Below are 24,768 nucleotides of genomic sequence, written 5' to 3'. Positions count from 1 at the left end.
GCCTTAAAAGGAAAAACTCTCAGGATGGAATTTTGGAGTTGGGTTACCTACCTGACTAAAGGCAATAGAGACCCCACTGCTGGTGGTTAAGTGGGAGGATAATGACCTCTGGCAGTGAAATCACAATTAATGAAGTTTTGCCTGTGGTTAGTTGGGAGGAGATGCAAGGTAGAAGGCAAGGCATTCTGAGATCATTATGTGGAAAATAATAATTATAAGATTTGTCACATGGTGTTACTGCCTTTGATGGCAGTAGAAATCTTATATAAAGAAAATGATACTTTCCTCAGCTTCCACTAAGGTGCTCAGTCCTTCTGAGGAAGCTAAGTTGGCTTTGGGGTCAGGCAACTAGCACTGAGCCTGGCAGTGCCCACGCAGCATTTGCCTGCATCATGGCCTCTGTCTAGGAGCTTGCCTACATCTTCTTGGCCCCCATTGTGCATGATGATGAGGTGACAGTCATGGAGGTTAAGATCAATGCCCTCATTAAAGCAGAGGGTGTGTGTAAATGTTGAACTTTTCTGGCCGGGCTTGTTCACAAAGGCCCTGGTCAATGTCAACATCAGGAGCCTCGTCTGCAACATAGGGGCTGGTGGACCTGACCCGGCCGCTGGTGCTACCCTAGCAGGTGCTCCCTCCACCACTGCTGCCCCAGCTGAGGAGAAGAAAGTAGAAGCAAAAAAGAAGAATCAGAGGAGTCTGATGATGACATGGGTTTTGGTCTTTTTACTAAACCTCTTCTGTAAAGTGTTCAATAAATAGCTGAACTCTTAGGCACTTGGGTGGCTCAGTTGGTTAAGTATCTGCCTTCAGCTCAGGTCATGATCCCGGGATCCTGGGATCCAGCCCTGCGTCGGGGTGCCTGCTTGGCAGGGAGTCTGCTTCTCCCTCTGCCCCTCCCCCCCAATTGTGCGCGCTCTCTCTCTCTCTCTCTTTCTCAAATAAATAAATAAAATCTTAAAAAAAATAAATAGCTGAACTCTTAAAAAAAGGGGGGGGCCACCTGGGTGGCTCAGACAGTTGAGCACCAACTCTTAGTTTTGGCTCAGGTCATGAGTTTGAGCCCCAAGTTGGGCTCTGCGCTGGGCATGGAGCCTGCTTAAGATTCTCTCTCTTTCTCTCCCTCTGCCCCTCCCCCACCCTCCCTCTCTCTAAAAAAGAAAAGAAAAGAAAATGATATACTCAGGGCAGCTTAATTTCATATTTAAGGGATCCTCTGAAAACCAGAGGGGTCAATGGCAGTCTGGCCTCAGGGTAGACTGGTTTGAAAATCAGATCCAGATTCTAATTATAAGGCAGTAGAGATGTAGAGGAAATTAAATTTGTAACTTCTATGTACATATACTATATTAAAACCAGGACCCGGATGGGGAAGAGGGCACAAAAGATCTGTGATGAGGATATTGGAATGGATAAACCTAAGAACACTGAACTAAAAAATTCCCTGGAATATTCCTGGGCCAGTGGAATCCACTTGTTTTCTTTGCCAAAGGAAAACACCCTCCCCTTTCCTAGAGTTTGTACAATGGCTTCACTCGAAGCAGGTGCTAATAAGATGATACTTGTTCTCTTTTAAAGCTGCCTCTGCCACAACTCATTGCCTCTGGGCCAATGGATCACATTTCAGCACAGCCTGAGAGGAAAGGTACAGTCCCTGCTTAGGGAAGAGATAGACTACCTATTAAACAAATGACAGAATCTGGCCATTATATATCAGCAGGGAACAAGGGAACATGTATAGAAGTGGATTTTGAGGATATCAGATATCAGAGGATATCAAGGGACTATAAGTCTTGGTAGAATTCACAGGTATGGGGGTATCTTCTATAACTCAGGATTCAATGTTCCAGGACCTAGAGTTGCTCTAAACACACTGTCAGTTTGGCTCCTTGAAATTTGGTCATGACAATGGCTTAGAGTATGTGGGGTGAAGTTGCCAGTTGTCTTGGCATATACTCATGAGTTGTCTTGTTCATTGAGCAATGAAGACATGGATCAGGGAAGCAGGAATGTTAGAATGGATTTACTGTGTATAACCTGAAGACCTGTCACTGATTCTAAGCTCCCTGGAAGGACTCATAGCTCACTCCTATCTTGAAGGCAATAGGAAATATACTAGTGCTGGGTATGCCAGTTTCTTTAGGAAGCTTAGTGATGCCTGCTCTCTGCAGGCGATGACTGAAGATGTGCCATGGAAATTAGGTCGTCTAATATAAATGAGGACAATGGGACAATGACAGAGACCAGTGGCAGGACTTAATTCTCAGAGGCAAGATGGGCATAATTAATGCAACGGGCATCAAAATCAGAATAGCAGTTATAGTGCCTTGACTTACATGGATCTAGCAATTTTAGGGGTAAGACACATGGAGAACTGATTAGGCACTGCTTGATTTGGATAATAGAAAATTAAGAGCTGGAAATCTGACATCAGTGCTACAGTGAAAACTCGCCCAATTTCTAGAACTAAATAGACCCAGAGTCCATTGACTGAAGGGGAGACCAGGTTTCCTTAAGGAAGAATCTAGCAATGCCACAAGGGTATATAGGACAAATATTCTTCTTATCCTTCCCTAAGGGGACCTTTGGTCATTTACCAGTGTGCCAGGGAAAAGGGCAATAACCAGGCATTCCAAATAGGTATGAAGTCTGAGCTGACACTAGCATTAATATCAAGAGGCCCAAAATACCATCCTATCTTCCAGTTACAGGGGAGTTGTGATAGCCAGATGATAAATGCAGTATTAGTCCATTCAGTCCAATTCAGAACTTTTGTATGGGTTTCTTGTGTTATGTAGATTAAGGGCCATTATTTTCAGAAAGGCCAAGTGACAGTGCCAGAAACTGACTACCCCCTCAGTAAAAAGTGTAAATTATAAATAATGCCTTATCCCAGAAAGAATTGAAATGATTTGCACCACTATCAGACTTGAAGAATGTGGGGGTTGTGGTCCCCATTGTATTTCCTTTCAATTCACCTCTCTATTCTCTCAAAACTGAGGGATGTTGGTGGATGGTGGTGGACCACCATACATCCAGTAGTGGCAGTCTCAGTCATGGCTTGTGGGCAGGATATGGTTATCTTTACAGAAGTACATTAATTTATCCTCTGGCATCTGTCATGTGGGTATTGGTGTAGTGAATGGTTGTCTTTCAATCCTCAACTGTAGGGAGTATCAAAATCTGTTTGCTTTTATAGGGTAGGAACAGCATGGAGTTAATGCCCTATGTGGCAAACTTTTACTTATGGGAAAGGGGAGGTAAAAAAAAAAAAAACCTGAAAGATAAATTGCCTGCCCTCCAAAGATTCCAAATGCAGTAATTCCAAAATGATTTTCTGGAGATACCTCACATTACCAAAGAACTTGTTAAGTCTCTTTTATAAATATGACCAGCTCAGCAAATACACCAAAGATTGTATTACCTTTTTGTCCTTCCTTGCCTCATTTACCTTTTCCCTTTGTTCTTGCCTCTCTGGGACTGAATCGCCAGGGAAGAATTAGCACAGAGTTTTGCTTCATGTTGTTTTCTAAGAATCTGAGCTAAGAAAATGACCTTTCACACTCTACTTACCCAACACCAACTAGTTGAACTTAGAAAGGGAAACATAAATGTGTAGATAAGCACATGTTAGTTTTGAAAGACAGCTGCTCTCCATTATTTCTACGAAAATCAATGGAGAAGATGAAGTAAAAGTCAAATAGATTGTTTTAAAAATTAACTACAGATTGCATTTAAAAAATTGTACAATAAAGGGGTGCTTGGGTGGCTCAGTTGGTTAAGTAACTGACTCTTGATTTTGGCTCAGGTCATGATCTCAGAGTCCTGAGATGGAGCCCTGTGTTGGGCTATGAACTCAACAGGAAGTTGGCTTGAGATTCTCTCTCTCCCTCTCCCTCTGCACCCCCCCCCAACTCTCATTCTTCAAAATATATAAATAAATCTTTAAAAAAGATTTATACAATAGAAATATAAATTCTATTTACCTCTGTAATAACTGGCCAGCTTAGACTATAAATTAACTTACTACTTGTTAATAAAATTGGTATCCCTTGGAGCTATAGACCTTCTGAATAGCTGTATAGCATCTGATCATTTTTATTTATGTTTATCATTGTTTGTGTCAGCAAGCCAATGTCTATGAGCGACTCTTTTAAGATTGCAAGTACTGAATATTCTAATCTCTGCACCAGAATCCAAGTGTGATTGACAGTCTGATTTGGAAAACATTTTAAGGAGACAGTTTTGACCATCAGTAATAAAGGTTGTGTTGTAGCATTAGTTTGCAGTGGACTATGAAATGCTGGATTTAATCCTCAAACATAGGCACTGAGTTTATTGGAAGACTAGGAGCAAGTTCCTGAAGTTTCATCAAAAGAGACAAGAATAAAGGTGTCTTGAGGGGAACTTGAGCTCTGAAGTTCCCTGCCTTTCTGGTTTAACAAAGTCTTAATAAGTTGACCTTCAGGGCACAGTTTCAAAGGCACTGCTTTTAATTTAACCCTTTTTTCTGGATAGACCTAACCAAACATGTTATTTAATAATTATTTTCTATGTCACTGTACTCCGTGATATGCTGCGTACCACAGTCTCTACAGATGTACATTATCTGTGGGAGTGACTGCCTCAGGAGGGTAGACCTGGGAAAGAGGTCCTTGTAGACTCTAGGAGCAGGCTTGACGCTCTTAGGCCAAACTTTCTCTGGTCCCAGCAATTTCTTGTGTGATTTAGAACGATGGGAGGTACTATGTCTTGGTAGGCAACTCTCTTGACCTGTGGATCTCATTCTATAGGGAGGTGCATGGATGGAGGAAGGCTAGACAGGCCCCTATAAAGTACAGGATTTGAGGCAGGGCCTGGGTCTATGGGTGAGATGGAAAGTTGGCATGATCAAGGAAAAAAAGGTGAAGCTGGAAAGAGGTAAACATGAGAGGCTGTGGTAATAGGAGGAGATTGATGAGATAAGCCTTGAAGATCATGACAGGGCATTTAGATTTTTGTTTTATTGGCATGCTTGTTTGCCAGTCAGACAGCATTAGGTCTGCAGAGCCTTAAGTAAGAGCTGACTATGACCTTGTCTGAGGCTTATCTGCAAAACTTTGGGACAGGAGACTTTGTGAAAGAAAGGGCCTGAAATTTCAGCCAGTCTGTGGTGAAGCAGAGGTCAAAGTAAACCAAAGTATTCAGATGGAGCCAAGGTAATATCATCGCATGGAGAAAGGAGATTTTAATAATATAAGTCACCATGTATATCCCAGGGACTGGAACTAGGAACTAGGCCTATTTTAACTCACCTAAAAGCTAGGTAGGAGACAGAAAGCTATGCTTTGCTATGAAGCTGACAAATGTTAGTGTTTCATATTGTCTTGGTTTTACTTACAAATACCCTGAGGTTCTTTACAGCAGTGTCCTTGGACCTTTCTTTTCTTTCTACCTTCCTATAAACTGAACCCCAGCTTGCCTGAATCTCAAATCCTGGTTCTGCAATCCCAGCCTTTGGCCTTTGGGTTAAGTATTAGCTCTTTGTCTTGCCAACTTTCCGATGTAAGCTTTCCCTAATAGAGTCTGACTTACCTGGCCTGTCTGGCCTCTTGATGCCACATGGCAAACACTGTTCCAATTCTGACCACTTGCAATCTAACTTCTGCCCTAGCTAGAACAACCTCTGCCTCCCAGCAAGGAGAAATTAAGCATTTTGTTATGAACCACCAGATTCAGAGCACCTGCTTGGTTGCCCTGGCAACAAGGCAATGGCTCTGTTTTTCTCTAGTCCCCGGGCTTGGAGAATATGGTACAGAAGGAAAATTCAGAGCCCCAAGGACAGGTTCCTGTTGGGTCCACCCAGTCAGTGGAGGGTTGGGATGCAGATACAGACCCTGCCTTCACAGACTGAGGCTAGCAGCTACTGTAGGCAGCTAGGCTCATCCTTATTTACCCATCCAGGGAAATGTAGAGGCAACTCAGCAGAACTCTGAAATTAAGCAGTCATTATGATTCATTGACTATCCAAAGCTTTGGTTGAAAATTGGTGGAGGTGAGTGGTGCTAGGTGCAAACCGATTTCATTTCTAACATACTGTATTTTAGAAGATGTGGAGGGTGATAGCTCTGCTCCTGAAGCCCAGAAGCCATGTCCAGAGGGGGAGCTGATTGATATTGCTTACTCGCTAGGAGGAAGAACTGACACCTCTAGAGATTTATGGGCTACCCTGGAGGAAATGAGGTGGGGATGATCCAAACTTCCACCACAATTCAGCCACAGCCTCAAGAGGGGCTATGTAATAAGCTAGCTCAGGTCACCAGTCTCGAGCCTTTCAATATTAACAAGCCTCTGTACAAGGTTGGAAATGGGACTAGCACACACTATTTCTCTCTCTCTCGGATGGTAACAAGGCTACTTTCCCAAGGTGTGCGCATGTGTGTATGCACATGTGTGTACGTGTGCATACCTGTCTCCCTCTGTTTGCCAGCTACCCCAAGTAGGGCACCTCTATCCCCGTTATACATCATGCCTATTTTTATGCAGATTGCATTATTTGTATTCTACTTCTAAAAATACTTGCTTAAAGATCATCTATTGCACAAAAAGTATAGATTAATTTAAGGATTTGTTATTGGCAATTAATATTCAAGAACACTGCCTCTGGTAAGTACCCTCCTTCATACACAGAAAATCTTTGGGAATGTTTTATACATGATGCCTTGCATTATTTTTTTTTAAGATTTTATTTATTTATTTGAGAGAGAGAGAGACCACATGCATGTACACACACGAGTAGGGGGAGGGACAAAGGGAGAAGGAGAAGCAGACTCCTCGCTGAGCAGTGGGCCTGATGCAGGGCTCAATCCCAGGACCCTGGGATCATGACCTGAGCTGACGGCAGGCGCTTAACTGACTGAACCACCCAGGCGCCCCTGATGCTTGCATTATAAAGATGTTCCTGGATAATCCTTGGTAACGGTGACTAATGTGTGACAGTGGCAGCAGGACTTCTGCCATTTGGGAGGCAGCAGTTACCTGAGAACCTGGATCTTAGTCAGACACACCTGGATTCAAATGTCCACTCTGCCATTTACAAGCTGTAGAGACTTGGGCAAATTTCTTAATCTTTCTGCCTTAACTTTTTCACTTATGAAATTTCTTTCTTGAGGGGCTTTGGTGAGGATTAAAGAAGATAATAGATGTAAAGTCTTTAGAACAGCATTCAAATAAATGCATGACATGAAGGTTTACAGGACTGTGCTTCTTAAATACTTGTAGGACATTTCTTTTTTTCCTTTTTTCTTTTTTTTAAGATGTGCCAAGATTTTATTTCTTCAAAAGGAAGAATAAACAAAATTCTAGAATTCATAATGATTATGTATAATATCAAATTGACTGCCACCAAAGAAACCTAAAGCATTACCCCTTCAAGAGAAGGAGGTACTTAAGCCTATTCATTATATTTCTAAATTCTTTAAAATTCTTTATCTCCAACATTCTATTTGCTGATTTGCAGGCTGGTTATTAATGTAGAGACTGGGCTGTTATTTTATTTTATTTTTTTTTAAAGATTTTATTTATTTATTCGACAGAGATAGAGACAGCCAGCGAGAGAGGGGAACACAAGCAGGGGGAGTGGGAGAGGAAGAAGAAGGCTCACAGCAGAGGAGCCTGATGTGGGGCTCGATCCCACAACGCAAGGATCACGCCCTGAGCTGAAGGCAGACACTCAACTGCTGTGCCACCCAGGCGCCCCTGGGCTGTTATTTTAAACAGCACCCTAAATTATTTAAAAACAATTTCCTGATACTCTACCTACTCCGACACCCCAATATAGTAATCAGGTCTCTTTTCATATAACAACTGTAAAATAACTGTTTGTCCAAATGAGTTGCTTCACTGAAGATTAAATGGATTGTTACTATTTTATCACAAAGCTAAATTGTGGAAGGAGCCGAGATGCCCTTCAACAGATGACTGTATTAAGAAGATGTGGTCCATATATACAATGGAATATTACTCAGTCATCGGAAAGAACGATTACACAACATTTGCAGCAACATGGATGGGACTGGAGGAGATTATGCTAAGTGAAATAAGTCAAGCAGAGAAAGGCAATTATCATATGGTTTCACTCATTTATGGAACATCAGAAATAGGAAGATCGGTAGGAAAAGGAAGGGAAGAATGAGGGCGGGTAAACAGAAGGGGGAATGAACCATGAGAGACTGTTCACTCTGGGAAATGAACTGAGGGCTTCAGAGGGGAGGGGGTGGGGGATTGGGATAGACTGGTGATGGGTATTAAGGAAGGCACGTATTGCATGGTGCACTGGGTATTATACGCAAATAATGAATCATGGAACATTGCATCAAAAACTGGGGATGTACTGTATGGGGACTAATATAACAAAATAGAAATTATTAAAACAAACAAACAAACAACCATTTTTCATTGTTATTGATTTTAATGGAAACAATGCTTTTAACATCTGTGCCTATAAACCATGAACTTTAAAATACATATTTTGCAAATGTTTTTTCTTTCCATGATATAATTTCAGAACCACTACAGTTAGTACCCTGCTATAAAAATCTTTTGAATAATTGTGATAATTATGAATTGAACTATATACAGCAAAGCAAATCAGCCTTTGCCTTCCAAATTGTAAATGGATTGTGGTTCTTTTAGGAAGCACTGTAACAATAAGTAAGCACAGGTCAACTGGCCTTACTCATCACCACTGTTTCAGACATATGGTTACTTTTGAAAATATACAGATAGCTAGATTTGGAAGGCAGATTAGATAGGCCATAGATACAAACATTTATATGTATATGGCTGATCTCTTGATAGAATACACAGACACGCATCCCGCTGAAATGTTCATTTTTATGTAAGGTAATAAAAAAATAAGGGACATAAAACTTATTAGGTTACCTTATGTTTATATGTGTAGGACAGGGATGATTAAATCCAGCTTTTCAGTCTGAAATACAAGATTGAGATGTCATGACCACTGACTGAACTGATCAGTAATATTTGATTTGCATCCTGAAAATCCAGGATAAACACCCTTAAACTTCCAGTTAAACAACCATCTGAGCTAGGGACAAAGAAAGGAGGGTCTCCCCAGATGGAAACTGACACTATAAGGAATCTATACTGCAATTAAAAAAAATTTTAACAATTAAAGAAGGGATCTGAGTTAAAAATAACAACAAGCAAGATTTCATTTGCTTACATCTCTTTGTATAAGGAGGCTGTTACAAAGCAAGAGAAGAAGTCAGTGGTTCAAAAACTGTAAATTATGTTCTTTCAAAACAAAATTTAATGCTAAAGCAGTTATAATCAAAAGCTGTACAGCATTTGTTGGAAAATATTTTTCCATTAATATTGTTTAGTTCCTGGTACTTGTAGTAATAATTAAATTACAAACCATAAATATGGCATCAGTGGATATGTATTTACAAAAAATAAAGTTGTTACAAAAAGGCAACTGTGTACTAAATGTCGTAATTCCTGTAGAGATAACATCACATCCTCAGCCTGAAAAAATACTGAACAACAGTTTTGACCCCATTAGACAAAAATAACATTCACAAGTGTAATGCTTTCAGGAGAAGTTCAAGACATAATAGGACTTTGACATGGTTTAAGACTGTGAGAATTTAAACAATCACCACAAAGGCAAAGAATTTCCGTCAATTTAACATCACCACCACCAACAAGCCTTCCATAACTTCCTCTCAAGAAACAGGACAGGTGTTAAAATGAACTGAAGGAGTTTAGGAATGGAGTGTGCAGAGAGCAAGAAAAAAGAGAGGAAAACCAGTGAAAAGATTTAAGAAAAAAATCCTTCAAATGCCAAAACATATGTTCTAATCCTGAGAAAAGGGCATATCCCCAAATTTTTCTGGACAAATGCAATTAACAAGATGTAACCCTGTATATATGACCTCTTGCCTTAAAACTCCGTTTCCATATGATTGGTCTCAGTTTTCTTTTTAAAATGCATTTGATCCATTCTATGGTTAACAGTGGTTGTGTTTGTGTTTGTCCTCATAGGTACCATTCATTAAAATAAGGAGGAAGTTCAGGGTTGTGGCTGGTGCGAATTGGAACTGCAGAAGGAGTTTTAGTGGTATCTTTACTGTTTCCAGAAGCTATAGCTTATGGATTAATAGCCTGAACTGCTAGCAGGGGAGGAATCTGACCCTTGAGATTTATGAACCTTCATGTGCTTGTACAGGGGGCTCAGGTGCGTGTAGGACTTGTTGCATACTTGGCAGATATAAGGCTTGTCTGAGATGCGCAAATGCACATGCTTCTTGCAGTCACTGCTGTTGGCAAAGCATCTGTCACAGCCTTCAAATTCACATTTGAAATATTCTCACTTACGTGGGTCCTCTTGTGGATCCTGAGGTTCTTGGAGTGGACAAAGATCTTCCTGCAGCCCAGGGTAGGGGCACGGGTAGTGCTTCTGGCCCATATGCACTCAAACGTTGTTAGCCAGTTCTCACTTCGTCTTGAGGGACTTGTCCTTGCAAGGGAACTCTTCCCAGTAGCAGACATGGCTGCTCTGCTCCAGGCACCCCACATGTTCCATGGTGACATGTCTCATCAGCTCCTGCATGATGCTGAAGGTCCTGTCACAGCTTTTCCTGGGCCAGCTTAGCTGAGAGCCTCCTGGGTCCACTGCATGACACTGTAGGACATTTCTTATATGTGAAAATGTTAATTACCAAATCTTCATATGAAAAAGCCTGTTTCATCTCTTGCTATTTTCAAATGATGTTTTTTTCCCCCTCAGAAAAACAACTTGCAAGCAGGAATATTTCCATGTACTAGAAGTTGATTGCTTTATTTTGCTAAGGGCTCCCAAAAAGGATAAATATGATTTGGTGGCTAGCTTGTGTATAAACAATGAGCTATAGGTCACATAGTAATGGCATCTTTTCAGAGCTAACTAAACTTTCAGTTTTACTAAGAAGACTGCATGAGTCATTTTCTCCCCACCCTCCTTCCCTTACATGCACACACAAACACACACACATACACACATGCATGCATGCATACACACTCACAATTATACTAAAACAGCTAAAATAAAATATAGTTTAGTAACCTGAATTTAGATAAACTTAATTCTCTGAGCTTCAGTGAATAAGTGCACTTTAATCAGATATACATTTTGAAGTTTTCATGATCAAAATGTCCAAAGAAGCTAAAATCCAACTTCCTTCAAATTTTTGCTTGTTCTCTTACATTTTCAAACAAGTGAGATGCCAACATTTTGCTTTTGACTCTATAGGAATCAATGGATATGTTGGTCAGTGGCCTCAGAATTCTTCAAGACCTAGCTAGAAAGGAGGAAGCATGTTTCCTTCCTTCTTTTTTTAAAAACACATTTCTTTTTTTTTTTTTTTAAAGATTGTATTTATTTATTTGACAGAGATAGAGACAGCCAGCGAGAGAGGGAACACAAGCAGGGGGAGTGGGAGAGGAAGAAGCAGGCTCATAGAGGAAGAGCCTGATGTGGGGCTCGATCCCATAACGCCGGGACCACGCCCTGAGCCGAAGGCAGACGCTTAAACCGCTGTGCCACCCAGGCGCCCCAAAAAAACACATTTCTTGATCTTTAAAATGATCAAAAGGCAATATAAGAAAGTTTTCAAGCAGAAAGGACACACAGTCTTTCCTTGTCCTACGAACCTATCTTCTTCTCTCATTTGAATGTTGCACAGGCACTCTTCATGTCAGAATGTCAGAATTCCAGTGGCCCATTTGAAGTAAGTTTTGTGGAATTCAGGATGCATTCTCTATAGAAACCATATTCTGCATGGTGGTTAGCTATGTTTAACCCATAATGCTCTGAAGTAGAGTTCCAATGGAAGTAATAGGACTTGGATGGATGGAATTTTTACAGGGAAATGTGTTCAGGGGTCCAGCTAAGGATGCCAGGAATGGGAGATTCTTCCCTCCCTCATTATCCCCCACTTCTGAGTCTCTGTCACTTAAGGCAGGGAATCTCCCTAGGAGATGATTGGGAGGAAGGTAATGAGGTATGGAGCTGGAGGCTTTCAGAGTTTGGGGACTGGGGAACGATGTGCTGTAAGAAGCTGAGAATTTTTCCTGGCTCAGCTTCAGAGCAGCTCCTGGCAGACTTCCCTTTTTTCCCCTTTCTTTTCATCCAGTGATCCTAATAATTGATCCTCTTCTTTTCCCTCCATTGCCACAAATAATCTCAGAGAATCTTCAGAGAAAGATTTCTCACTGCTTATTTTGGATCAGAACAAGGAGTTCCCTCTACTTCCCTGGTCCTGAACCAAATACATAAACTTTTTCAGGTACTCTAAGGAGTTAACAACAACAAATTCACTTTGACCCCTTTTTGGTATTGCAAGTAGGTTCTATAAGTTAAGGTTAAAACCCTAGTTAATGAGAGGTCTTTTTTCACTTAAGGAACTGGTGTGAGGTTTATCCATATTTCAGGGGGAATCATAGAGTTAGGCTTTAATGATAAACATTTTATCAAGACATGTGGCTGGCGACAGTTTAGAGATGAAGAGCATGACCATGGGATTTGTATGGCACAAAACAGAATATAAAATGGCAGTGTGAGTAGTGCCCCCTAGTGTCAAAGAGAAGCTGTGAGGCAGGGAGGTGGCTGGAAGAAGAGGTGTGTTAGAGTTACTATTCTGGTGGTCTAAATCCACTTCTGCAGGAGCCCTCTAGACTTGGTTTGGCTGCTCAGAGACTTTTTAAAGGTAATTCAAGAGACAACATCCAGAAATGAAATCCCAGCTAAGATGCCGTCAAAAGGGACCAGAGGGAGAGATGAAACCCAGTGGCAGACAATGAGATAGGACAGCGGGGGAAACAAGGCCAAAGCAAGAGATTCCTGATGGGGCCTGGGGAGATTCCCAGGGGGGAGTGATGTAAGCACTTGCTTTTCTAGGCCTCTCAAGCTCTAGGAGGGAAGGAAACTTCTGAAGGCACAGAGGATGTGCATATCATTCCACAGATCACCACCAATCTTGCTTGGGCTAGGGGCAAGTGTGCCAACATAGAAGTGAGAAGCCTTTAAAGCATGCTGGAGGCCAACATCTGAGCAGGTGAAGCAAGCAGAAGTAAAAGACACAAGGCTTAACAACCAGGTATGTGGCAGAGTTAATTGCTGGCTGCCTACATGCCCATAAGTTTTTAGGGGCTTCAAATGCCTCCTTGGTTTGGACCTAGTTTGTCTTGCTGACTCTGGCTACTTTGATCTTTTGTTGAGGTTGATATTTGTCATCATGATGACCCCATTCTATGTATAGAGCAGGTTTTAGTTATTGGTCCAGCCCTGTCTCCTTCCTGTCCTATGGAATTTGATGAGACATGAGGACTTTCTTCCCTCCTATCATTTATTTATTGAGCACTTACTGTGTCCCAGACTCTACATTTGATGCTTGGGATGTAATAGAGAACAAAATGGACAAAAATCTCTTCCCTTATGGAGTTTATATTCTAGTAGAAGTGGTAGACAGTAAACAACATGAATTTATGATATATGTTAAAGACAGAAATGGAGATATGGTGGTTGAAATTGTACATAGGGTGATCAAAAGGGGTGACTTTTGAGTAAAAATGAAGGAGATTATACAAATCTGGTAGGGCTATTATGAAAGATACCACAGACTGAGCTGATCAAATAGCAGATATTATTTTCTTACAGTTCTGGAGGTTGGAAGTCCAAGATCAAGATGCTGGTAGAGTTGGTTTCTGGTGAGACCTCTTTTCCTGGATTGCAGATGGCTCTGCCACTTAGTAGCTATAGATTTTAGAGTAAATTACTTTACCTCTTTGAGTCTTGGTTTCCTTATCTATAAAATTAGAATAACAAAAAGTCTACATCAAAGAGCTACAGTGAAGGTTAAATGAGTTAAAGCATGAAATGAATTAGCATAGTTTCTGGTCCATAGTAAGTGGCATATAGATGTTAGCTCTTATTATTATAAATGTTTGCCTTCTTGATATTTGCAAATGACATAGCTGATAAAGGGTTAGTATCCAAAATCTATTAGAACTTATCAAACTCAGCACCCAAAAAACAAATATTCCAGTTAAGAAATGGGCAGAAGACATGAACAGACACTTTTTCGAAGAAGACATGACTAACAGACACATGAAAAGATGCTCAACACTACCCACCATCAGGGAAATACAAATCAAAACCATGATGAAATACTATCTCACACCAGTCAGAATGGCTAAAATTAACAAGTCAGGAAATGACAGATGTTGGCGAGGATGTGGAGAGAGGGGAACCCTCTTCCACTGTTGGTGGGAAGGCAAACTGGTGCAGCCACTCTGGAAAAGAGTATGGGGCTTCCTCAAAAAGTTAAAAATAAAACTACCTTATGATCCAGCAATCACACTACTAGGTATTTACCCAAAGGATACAAAAATACAGATTTGAAGGGGTACATGCACCCCAATGTTTATAGCAGCATTATAAAAAATAGCCAAACTATGTCTCCATAGACTAAATGTCCATTGACTGATGAATAGATAAAGAAGATGTGGTATATATATACACAATGGAATATTACTCAACTATCAAAAAATGGTATCTTGCCATTTGCAACAACATGGATGAGCTAGAGTGTATTATGCTAAGTGAAATACGGCAGTCAGAGAGGACAAATACCATTTGATCTCACAAATATGTGGAATTTCAGGAAGAGAACAGGAGAACATATGCAAAGGGGGGAAAAAAAGGAGAGAGGGAAACAAACCATAAGAGACTCTTAATGATGGAGAACAAACGGAGTTGATGGAAGGAGGTGAGTGGGGGATGGGTGATGGGTATTGAAAAGAGCACTTGTGATGAGCACTGGGTGCTATAAGTAAGTGATGAATCCCTGAATTCTACTCCAGAAACCAATATTGCACTGTATGTTCACTAACTAAAATTTAAATTAAAAAAATAAAATGTATTCTTGGCAACTGTACACATTGCAGACTAGACAGTTTTTGGTGATTTCGAATGTGTGAATTGCCCATCATCTGTCCCATAGCATTCAGACAGGCTTATCAGGCTTACACAGACAGCAACACAGAGTCAGAGATCAAAGGGAAAACTAAATTAAAAAGAGCTCATTGGGAAAAGACAAGTGCCGTTTGATGGGAACCTTTGATTTGAATACCAAATCTACTGGGCTAGAGGTAGGCTCAAAGTTTGGGGTGCCAAAAGTTTGGAGTCACACAGAGTTGGGGCAGAGTTCAGAAGAAGAAGGACAGTTCAGTGTCAGCATGCCAGGAATAAGAGAAAGGATGTCCAGGGTGGTTGATGCAAATGTTTGTCCCACCCCCCATAACTCCCCACACAATCCCATCAGGAGAGCTCCATGAAAGACCTTGACCAGTGTCTAGGATATGCTTTCAGTGGGAGGTTGATTTCCACCACCATTTTTCTGGCTCCATAACCTTTCTATGGTTTTAAGTATAGAGGGAGCCAAAACATCAACCAGCAGGTGGCTAATATTTGGATGTGCTCTGGCTTCCCAACCAGGTTTTTGGGGCTGGGAGATAATATGTGAAGATGGGTAAAGGTCTGGATGCACCAGGCTCAGCAAGGATCAATGGAAACCAAGATAAATATGCAGAGATGGGAATAATGAGATAGGAGATTTCATAGGGTATATAAAATTTTTGAACAGGCTAAGAAAGTTACCTTCCAGTTTTGTGCAAGGTTGAGTAGAACAGATGTTCTATCTCCCACGCTGCCTCAGCCCAATGGTCATTCATATATTTAAAGGTATTTTATACCTCTCCATTGGTAGTCTGTGGCTTTTCTAGGTGCCCATAATTACCATGTTACCAATGATCAGTAATTTGGAAATATTGGAGTAAATAATGGTCTGGAAGCTATAACAACTATGGGATGGTGTATGTTGGTGGTGGAGCAATACAATAAATTATTATATGAGATTTTTGTGGTGGTAAGGGATATTGGCCAGCCAAATTGTTTCTAAGAAGTGTTTACAGCTGGCATGGAGGCATAGTGCCCTTTGCTTGTGTTTGTGGAGCTTGAGGGACCATTTTGTAGGGCAGCTTTCTATTGCCTGGTTTTGCTGTATAATAAGGAATTTGGCTGGTCTTTGTCCCTGGCTCCTTGGAGGGGACCTCTACATCCTTGGAGTCTCCTGAGTGATAGGAATGTCTTTGTTGTTCATGGTAGGTCCCTGGATAGTTTTAGGATGGGGGCTGCCATGTTGGAAAGACCCGCTCATGTTATTAGGAGGTTTGGGGATTTGGGCCACACAGTATCAGCCTGACACCTGAATCTCTGGGGATGGAAGGGAGGCCGGAAGTTGAATTTGGTCATGTGGCTAGTGATTCAATCAATCACACCTATGTAATGAAACATCAGTAAAAACTCGATACCTGAAGCTCAGGTGAACTTCCTAGGTCAATAATCACACCTCGATGTGCTGGGAAGGTGATGCGTCATGAGCACCAGGAAGCTTCAGATTTCCTCCCAGATCTCATTCTATGTGTCTTTTCACTTGGCCCATCCTAATTCATATCCTTTATAATTAAACTGTAATTTTAAGTATGGTGCTTTCTTGAGTTCTGTGAGTCATTCCAGTGAATTATGGAATTTGAAGGGGTAGTAAGAACTCCTGAAGAGTTGTGGCCAGTTGGTCAGAAGTGTGTGTGGCCTGGGTTACAATACAGGTTTCTAAGTCAATATTAGGATATTTGAAGCCATATTTCCAAGTTAAAACATGACAAAATAAAAAAGAGAGGCTAAGAGTTATGTGAAACCAGGCTAATTAGGAAGGAATCAGTCTCACCAGCACTTTTTATAAAGTATTCATAACCTCTGGTAAATAGCCATGCTGGGTCTTAAGTTGTGTGGTGGATGCATGGGTGTTTGTCATGTTATTATTTAATTTTCCCCCATATGAATGTAAGCTCCATGAAGCCAAGGATTTTTTTTTTTTTGGTCTGTTTTGCTCACTGCTGAATCCTTAGCACCGAAACAGTGCCTGGCATGTGGTAGGTGGTCAATATTTGTTGAATAAACAGATAAACTCATAATTAAAGAAACAGCATGTTAGAAGCAGAGATTCCTCCTCTTCCCTGGCCAGGGTCCCAGTGTCTCCCTAGTTTTCCCAGTAGTTCCAAAGACTGCCTATCTGACCCATAACTTTCCCAGTGGTAATAATAACTGATTTCTGCTGTGTTAAAAACCCAGGTGACTCTTCTCTTTTCTGGCATGGGTACAAACTTGAGGAGTATCAGAGAGGATTTCTGTGTTGGTTAAGTTTTAACATCACAGCCCAGCTCACATTCACTTCTTTGAGATTGTGTCTTGCCATCAGCCCTGGCTAGGGGGTGAGTCTAGGTAGTCACATGCCAATTCCCTGCACATCTGCTCTGGTCTTTCAGTTGATTAATTTCTGTGCTTGGATATGTTCCAAAAACAAAAACAGAAACAAAGCCTACATTTATATGATTGTACAGACCAGTTCCCATCTGATTGAGTCTTTTTATTTCTTAGTTCTAATGTTCTAAAAAGAAAGTTTAGCTCAGCCAAGTCTATGAATTGTTCCTCTAAGTTAGGTAACCATTTCTTCTCCAATTGGCTTCAAGTTATTGAGAGTAGGAAAGAGAGAAGAGGAGAGTCTCCTTGGAGAGATGGCACTATATTGGATGTGTTGCTTTCGAGGCCATGGGTCTGAGGGTGGGTAGCCAGGACTGGCGTAGAGGTGATCAAAACCTTCAACTTCCAGAAGAACTCACTTCTCTTCTTGAGATGGTCAATTATTTAAATGATAGTAGAAATAAACAGGGAATGAATTTTTAAATTACCTGGTGAGCCTTCAGGGATAGGCAAGGCAGGCATTTTTAACTATTTCAGGGAGCTGCTTAGTAATTTCTGAGAGGTTATCAAGTGGTAGAAAAATGTGCTCATACTAGCTGGCCATTATCTGTAAGGCATTCTTTCACTCATCCCTTGGCTTAGTGAATGAGGCTCTGGACACTGGGAGTTGTGGCATCATTGAGTTTCCTACCAAGCATCTGGTTAGCTGGAATGGGGCATGATCTCAGATGGTGACTGCATTGAGACTCCAGTAGTTTTTTTTTTTTTTAAGATTTATTTATTTGAGATGGGGTGGGGGAGGGGCAGAAGGAGAGAATCCTCAAGCAGACTTCCCACTGAGCATGGAGCCTGACATAGGACCTGACCTCATGACCCATGAGATCACAACCTGAGCCGAAACCAAGAGTTGGGCACTTAACCGACTGAGCCACCTGGGTGCCCCAGCCCCAGTAGTTTTGATAGAGTGGCACTCATCCTTTTTTCTTACACTGGTGTTCATGAGCAAGAACTATAGTTTCATAGCCCAGATACAACTGGGGTTGTATATCCTAGCAGAATCAACATGTGAGCAAGAACTATACTTTCATAGCCCAGATACAACTGGGATTGTATACCCTAGCAGAATCAACATGTGGCACCATCTCCTTGATGGGTAGAACCATCAAGAACATTGATTAGCATTATCAGAAGACCTACAAAGTTCTGGGCCAGAGGTCCCTGCTCACCTCTTTGCAGTCCATGCAAGCCATGAGAGTAGGTATGTTTCTGTCAAATCTGGAGCTTAGAAGTAAAGTAGCCTCCAGAAGTTGTTGGTGATTTTTTTCTGAGAGTGATATTAGCAATATGCTGGGGTATGTATGATGCTAATGTACAAGGGCTTGGTATTCTACTCCCATCCTTCCAGTTGCACATGGAGTGTCATCTGTGAGAGTCAGAACTTTCAACCCTTGTCTCTACCCTTTACCCCAACCCCTACACTCATATGGGCAATGAAAGACCAAGAAAACTGAGAGCCTCAGGGAATTTTGTTCCACTATCCCTCCCAACCAGTGGTTTTTAAGAGTTGAGCCAGACCTAGGAATGGGCATCTTTGAGGGCTCACATGTTCCAGGAAGTAGGAAATTGCAACCCGAAGTGGTCAGGTTAAAGTTTAACGGATCGAAGCTAGGCTACAAGATCCAACTGGGGCTATTATGAGGATAGACTACAGAATGAGAGGAAGCAATGCTTGAGAAGAGTAGAAGCAAGTAGAAGAAAGGAAGCCTGGAGGAAACCTTTAATCCAGTATCCACATGTTCACGGAGGCATTTTATTTGATGTCCAAGACTATTGACGCAGGTATGCTGAAATCTAATAAAAGAGCCAAAGCAAAACAAATGTGCAGCTCCAGCATTGCTAGTATTCTTTAATTCTACATCCTTATCAACTTGCAAATATATCCATCCCTCTCTCCTTTGCAGTTGTTTCATAAGTCAGAGATTCTACCTCTTAAATACTCCTCGATCTATTTCTATAGTGACCATTATAGCACCTACTGGAGGGAATCATAACAATTTGAAAATTTGTTTCTAGAGAACATGGACCATGCCTAATTTCTGTGCCTTCAGAGCCTGGCACCAGGCCTGACACATGGGAGAGTCTTAAATTATCTTTTTTTTTAAAGATTTTATTTATTTATTTGAGAGAGAGAGTGAGAGAGAACACGAGAAGGGGGGAGGGAGAGGGACAAGTGGACTCCCCGCTGTGCAGGGAGCCCAATGTGGAGCTTGATGTGGGGCTCGATGTGGAGCTTGATCCCAGGACCCTGGGATCATGATTCAATCTGAAGGCAAATGCTTAACTGACTGAGCCACTGAGGTACCCCTTAAATTATCTTTGAATAGGGAAGCAAAATGCTTTGTTTAAAAGTGGGAGGAACTTGTCAACATGTTGTTGATAACCTCTTAATCCAAGATTTGATGTCTGAAGTATGTGATATTGATTCCTTCATTAATTCAACAAGTGTTTCTTGAGCATCTACCGTGAGCCAGGCATGGGAATACAATGATGAATAAAAAGAGATATGTTCTTTACTGCTCTTAGGGAGTTGAAGATTTATTGGGGGAAAGCTGTTATTGCATTTGCTTGAATTATTAAATAAAATAGAACATATTCTGGGGTTGGCCCATGATGTCAGTCTGAGATTTTCCTTAACACTGGGCTTTCTGCCATATGAGGTCAAAGCCTTTGCATGTTGGGCTACTTTATGTGTGCTGCAAGTTTGTCGTTAGTTCTTCAGCACAGAAAAACCATTTTGGTTGATGAACACTACAAAGTAAGAAACAAACACGTAAAACAGTTGAACATCTTGTTTTAATCCAAGCAAAACTTTGTGTTTAGAAATCTGTGGAGGGTTGAGAGACATAAGTGACTTTACAATTTACCAAGTGCTTTTGCATGTATTGTGGTTTTTGGTTTTGCTTACAGGAAAACCAAAGGAATAAGGAGGCATTCAAGAATCAATAAAACAAGATCACCCTCTTAGATTGGGGGGACTAACTGTCAGCAGTGACGTGTTATTATACTGAAGCAAATAAAGGTCCTATCCCCCGGCTGAAAACTAAAAAGACCCAAACTTCTACATCAGGCAATGTGACTGGAGTGAAAGTAGCTGCTGGGTCCTGGCATTTTGAAAATGGAAAAGGAATCCCTGCCCTCTGTTCCCCTCCCCAAATCCCTTAAGGGCTCAAGTTCCGTTTCCTTCTCAGTTGGGGCTGGTTTTAAAAGAGGACAGACTTGGAGTCAAAGAGACCAGTGATGTATAAAATCTGTTAGGTACGCTCAGAGGCATAAGGGCCAGCTCTACAAGGAATGAGCATTCTGTTTTAAATGCTGCAGTGTTGCTTAAGACAGGGGTTTATCTTTCTTGAATTTGGCTGTGATGTTTTCCCTCTAGCCGCTCAGCTGGAGCTGGTAACAAATTAGGAATTGCTGCAGAACAGAGAAACATTTTTCCCCCTTTTAGATGGCATGGTATTGCGGTAGGCGCATGCTGCCACAAAGGTTAAACTTTGATACACAAAAAGATTAAGAAGCACAAGGTAAAGTAAAGTTGCAATTTCAGCTTGAGTCCAAAGTAACAATCTCCTAAATTGAAGCTAAAGTTACTTTGCTTAATTAGTAGCTTAAAAAATTGAGTTTTTTTAAAGCTATGGTATTACATAACAATTAGGCTACTGATACTTTCCCCTCCTTTCTGAGGGTCTCAGGGAAAGGAGTGTTCTTGACCATCTTTTTTAAAGTAAAATTGTAGGTCAGGTAGAACTTTCAAGATTCCTTTAGAGATTTAGGGAAGGAAGGAAATGGGGAGGGGATAAAATTACAGATTATTTCATACCTTTTCCCAGTTCTAAAAAGAAAACTACTTTGGCATTCTGATAGACTAGTTTTTCTGAAAAAGAATTTGGGCGTGGGCCTAAGATCTCTCTGAAGCCATTGTCCTGTCCATTTAAATGTCAATTCCAGAAGGCTAGTATGGTTAAACATTTCATCTACTAACTTTAGTGTAAAATAACTGGGTGCAAAATGTTGAGGTCTCTATCTGAACAGCAGCAAATACCTATGTACAAATGGGAATTACTTTTCTCAAAACTGAACTCTCTACATTTCCTGATTTAACTTTACCATTGTGGTTTAGTTGCTTGTTTTTGATAGGCAGAGTCGCAATTGTGACGAGGCAAAGGAATTCTTGCACTGGTTAGGTGGTCAGGCAAGGTAACCAAGGGCTTCATTCCAGCTCCAGAAAGGGCAACAGGTCATGCCCACTGCCTGCATCCAGATCATCTCTATTCCTCCGAACCAGATCAACTCCACTCCACTAAGCTAGATCATTCCCACTCCTGGAAAGTGGGAGCGGGTCATCCCTACTCCTTGAAGATGGGGGCGGATCATCTCCACTCCCAGATGAAGAAGGAAGGCTGTCACTGCCAAGCTCTCTGCCCCCCGAAACTCTGGACTTGATTGCCCCCATCAGACCTTCGAAAGATCTGAATGTGGCGGACTTCTTCATGTCTCCAAGCTTCCTGCAAATGGTAGAGCCCATGGTGGACAGGGCAGCTGACGTCTTTTGTTTCATGTAAACGTTGGAGACTTGAACATCATGCCAGCTCTTGGACAGATTCTGCCTTAGCCCCACCAAGGCTATGAGGCCCAGCTTCCTCTTGAGCTCCATGCAACATCTTTCTTTGGTGGCCAGAGCGTGGCGTAGGGTAAAAATTTCCTCCTCCAATTTAGTGAGCTCGGATTTGAGCTCCTTTTGTTCAGCCTCTGTGAGATCCTCTGGTTTGGCAGCAGGGTGAGATTCATGTGTGTCTGCTGAGGCCTCTGTCACGGTGCCTGGCACGGACTGGGAAAGATCTTCATGAAGAGAGTTCAGGTCCAGTTCTTGGTAGAGAGAGTCGTATATGTAGCCAGCGGAGAAATAATCTTGTCCAGCAGAGTTGAAATCTAAACCTGTGGGGCCCAACTCTTGGCTGGTGGATTGGGATGCTGGGAGGGATGGATCCATATCTTGGTGGAACGGCCTCCTTGGTGGGTGGTTGGCTGTTCTGACGTTGCTCTGACACGCGGAATGGATGCCTCCGCTCAATGGGTCCACTTCCGGGTGGAGGGTAGGGAGTGGGTGGGCAGGGGCAGGGGCAGGTGCAGGGCCTGGCCCTGCTTGCTTGGTGGTGCGGTGGCCGATTTCCAGGCTAAAAGCAGCTGCGGAAGGAACCCTGGGCTCAGCTGCAACGAGTCCCACACTCCTGGTGGTGCTTCAACGTCACAGTGAACGTGTGAGGTGGGCAGTGCGTGATTATCAGAGAAAGAGGTATTTTCCCTTCTGCCACCGTAGGGGGTATGTCCCAGCCTTCAAACAAAGTCTGACTTTCCTTACAGACCTCTTTGCACCACACCAGACATTGACAAACTCTTGAAAGTCAGTTGAACCCTTTGTACTAATTTATAAATTTATTTAAAAGCCCAATACGGAATAAATGAAAACTGCCCGAAGGTCGGGGAAGGGAGTCTAGAACTCCTGGCCTTGTATCGTCTCCATTTTCTCTTCCCAGGTTACCAAAGGGCCCAAGAAACATCTAGGACTAACCATACAGTGGATTTGAAGGCTCCTTGTAACTCTTGAGTCTATGTAGTGAAGAACATGCATGCTCCCGTGGCATGACGCTTGGGCAGTGAAACTCAGAAAGCGAGTCTGACCAGTCATAATTGTCTGCTATTTTTGGGAGAAGAAAGATGGAGAAGAAAGAAAGAACAAATAAATCTGTAAGAGTTGTGGCAAATTTAAGCTTAATGAAAGCGGAGACTATTGTTTTTAAAAAATTTTTAAATTTAAGTTCAATTAATTAACATATAATCTATTATTAGTTTCAGAGGTAGCGGTCACTGATTCATCATACCCAGTGCTCATTATGTCACATGCCCTCCTTAATGTCCATCACCCAGTTATCCCATCCCCTTCCCCCCTCCCCTCCAGCAACCCTCAGTTTGTTTCCTATGATTAAGTGACTCTGACGGTTTGTCTCCCTCTCTGATTTCATCTTACTTTATTTTTCCTCTCTTCCCTTATGATCCTCTGTTTTGTTTCTTAAATTCCACATATGGGTGAGATTATCTGATAATTGTCTTTCTCTGTTTGACTTGTTTCACTTAGCATAATACCCTCTAGTTCTATCCACATCATTGCAAATGGCAAGATTTCATTTTTTTGATGACTGAGTAGTATTCCATTGTGTATATATACCTCATCTTCTTTCTCTAGTCATCTGTCAGTGGACATCTGGGCTCTTTCCATAGTTTGGCTATTGTGGACATTGATGCTATAAACGTTGGGATGAAGGTGCCCCTTCAAATCACTACATTCGTATCTTTGGGGTAAATCCCTAGCAGTACAATTGCTGTGTCATAGAGGAGCTCTATTTTTAATGTTTTGAGTAACCTCCATACTGTTTTCCAGAGCGGATGCCCCAGTTTGCATTTCCAACAACAGTGTAAGAGGTTCCCCTTTCTCCACCTTCTTGCCAACTTCTGTCATCTCCTGATGTTAATTTTAGCCATTCTGACTAGTGTGAGTTGGTATCTCATTGTGGCTTTGATTTGTATTTCCCTGATGACAAGTGATGTGGAACATTTTTCATGTGTCCGTTGGCCATTTGTATGTCTTCTTTGGAGAAATGTCTGTTCATATCTTCTGCCCATTTCTTGATTGGGTTATTTCTTTTTTGGGTATTGAGTTTGAGAAGTTCTTTATAGATCTTGGATACTAGCCCTTTATCTGATAAGACATTTGCAAATATCTTCTCCCATTCTGTCGGTTGTCTTTTGGTTTTGCTGACTCTTTCCTTTGCTGTGCAAAAACTTTTCATCTTGATGAAGTCCCAATAATTCATTTTTGCTTTTGTTTCCCTTGTCTTTAGAGATATGTCATGTAAGAAGTTGGTGCAGCTGAGGTCGAAGAGGTTGCTGCCTGTATTCTCCTCTAGGATTTTAATGTATTCCTGTGTCACCTTGAGGTCTTTAACCCATTTTGAGTTTATCTTTGTGTATGGTGTAAAAGAATGGTCCAGTTTCATTCTTCTACATGTGGCTGCTTCCTGATTACATCAACTTGTAAAATAATCCACACTGGTGGTTCAGATTGCTTCTGAAGAACTGACAGTTCACCCTGCAGTCCAATCAATTGCACTGCTAGATTTAACCATTGTGAGTTCTCTAGGGCTTTATTTCTGATATTATAGAACTACTACTATGAACATTTTGTTCATTTTAGCTGAATACCAGGAAAAATGTTTAAATATTTCATTAAACCTGAAAATAAGGCATGTAGTTGAAATCCTAAACCAGTCAGAATGTTTCAAGAGAAGGGGGAG

At 41.5% G+C, this 24,768-nt stretch overlaps 1 protein-coding gene and 1 pseudogene across 1 annotated transcript; one reads left to right on the top strand and one right to left on the bottom strand.

The window, feature by feature from the left end:
* The first annotated feature begins 392 nt into the window (after positions 1 to 392).
* Positions 393 to 746, top strand: LOC100472306 (annotated as a pseudogene).
* Positions 747 to 21,719: 20,973 nt separating this feature from the next.
* On the bottom strand, positions 21,720 to 22,465 carry TPD52L3 (TPD52 like 3). Its single transcript, XM_002929062.3, has one exon. It carries the CDS (start codon positions 22,407 to 22,409, stop codon positions 21,720 to 21,722), a length of 690 nt encoding a protein of 229 aa, XP_002929108.2. The 5' UTR covers positions 22,410 to 22,465.
* Positions 22,466 to 24,768: the final 2,303 nt, after the last annotated feature.

This window comes from Ailuropoda melanoleuca, chromosome 7 (genome assembly GCF_002007445.2).
Source record: "Ailuropoda melanoleuca isolate Jingjing chromosome 7, ASM200744v2, whole genome shotgun sequence".
NCBI lineage: Eukaryota > Metazoa > Chordata > Mammalia > Carnivora > Ursidae > Ailuropoda > Ailuropoda melanoleuca.
This window is presented reverse-complemented; position numbering and strand designations above follow the sequence as displayed.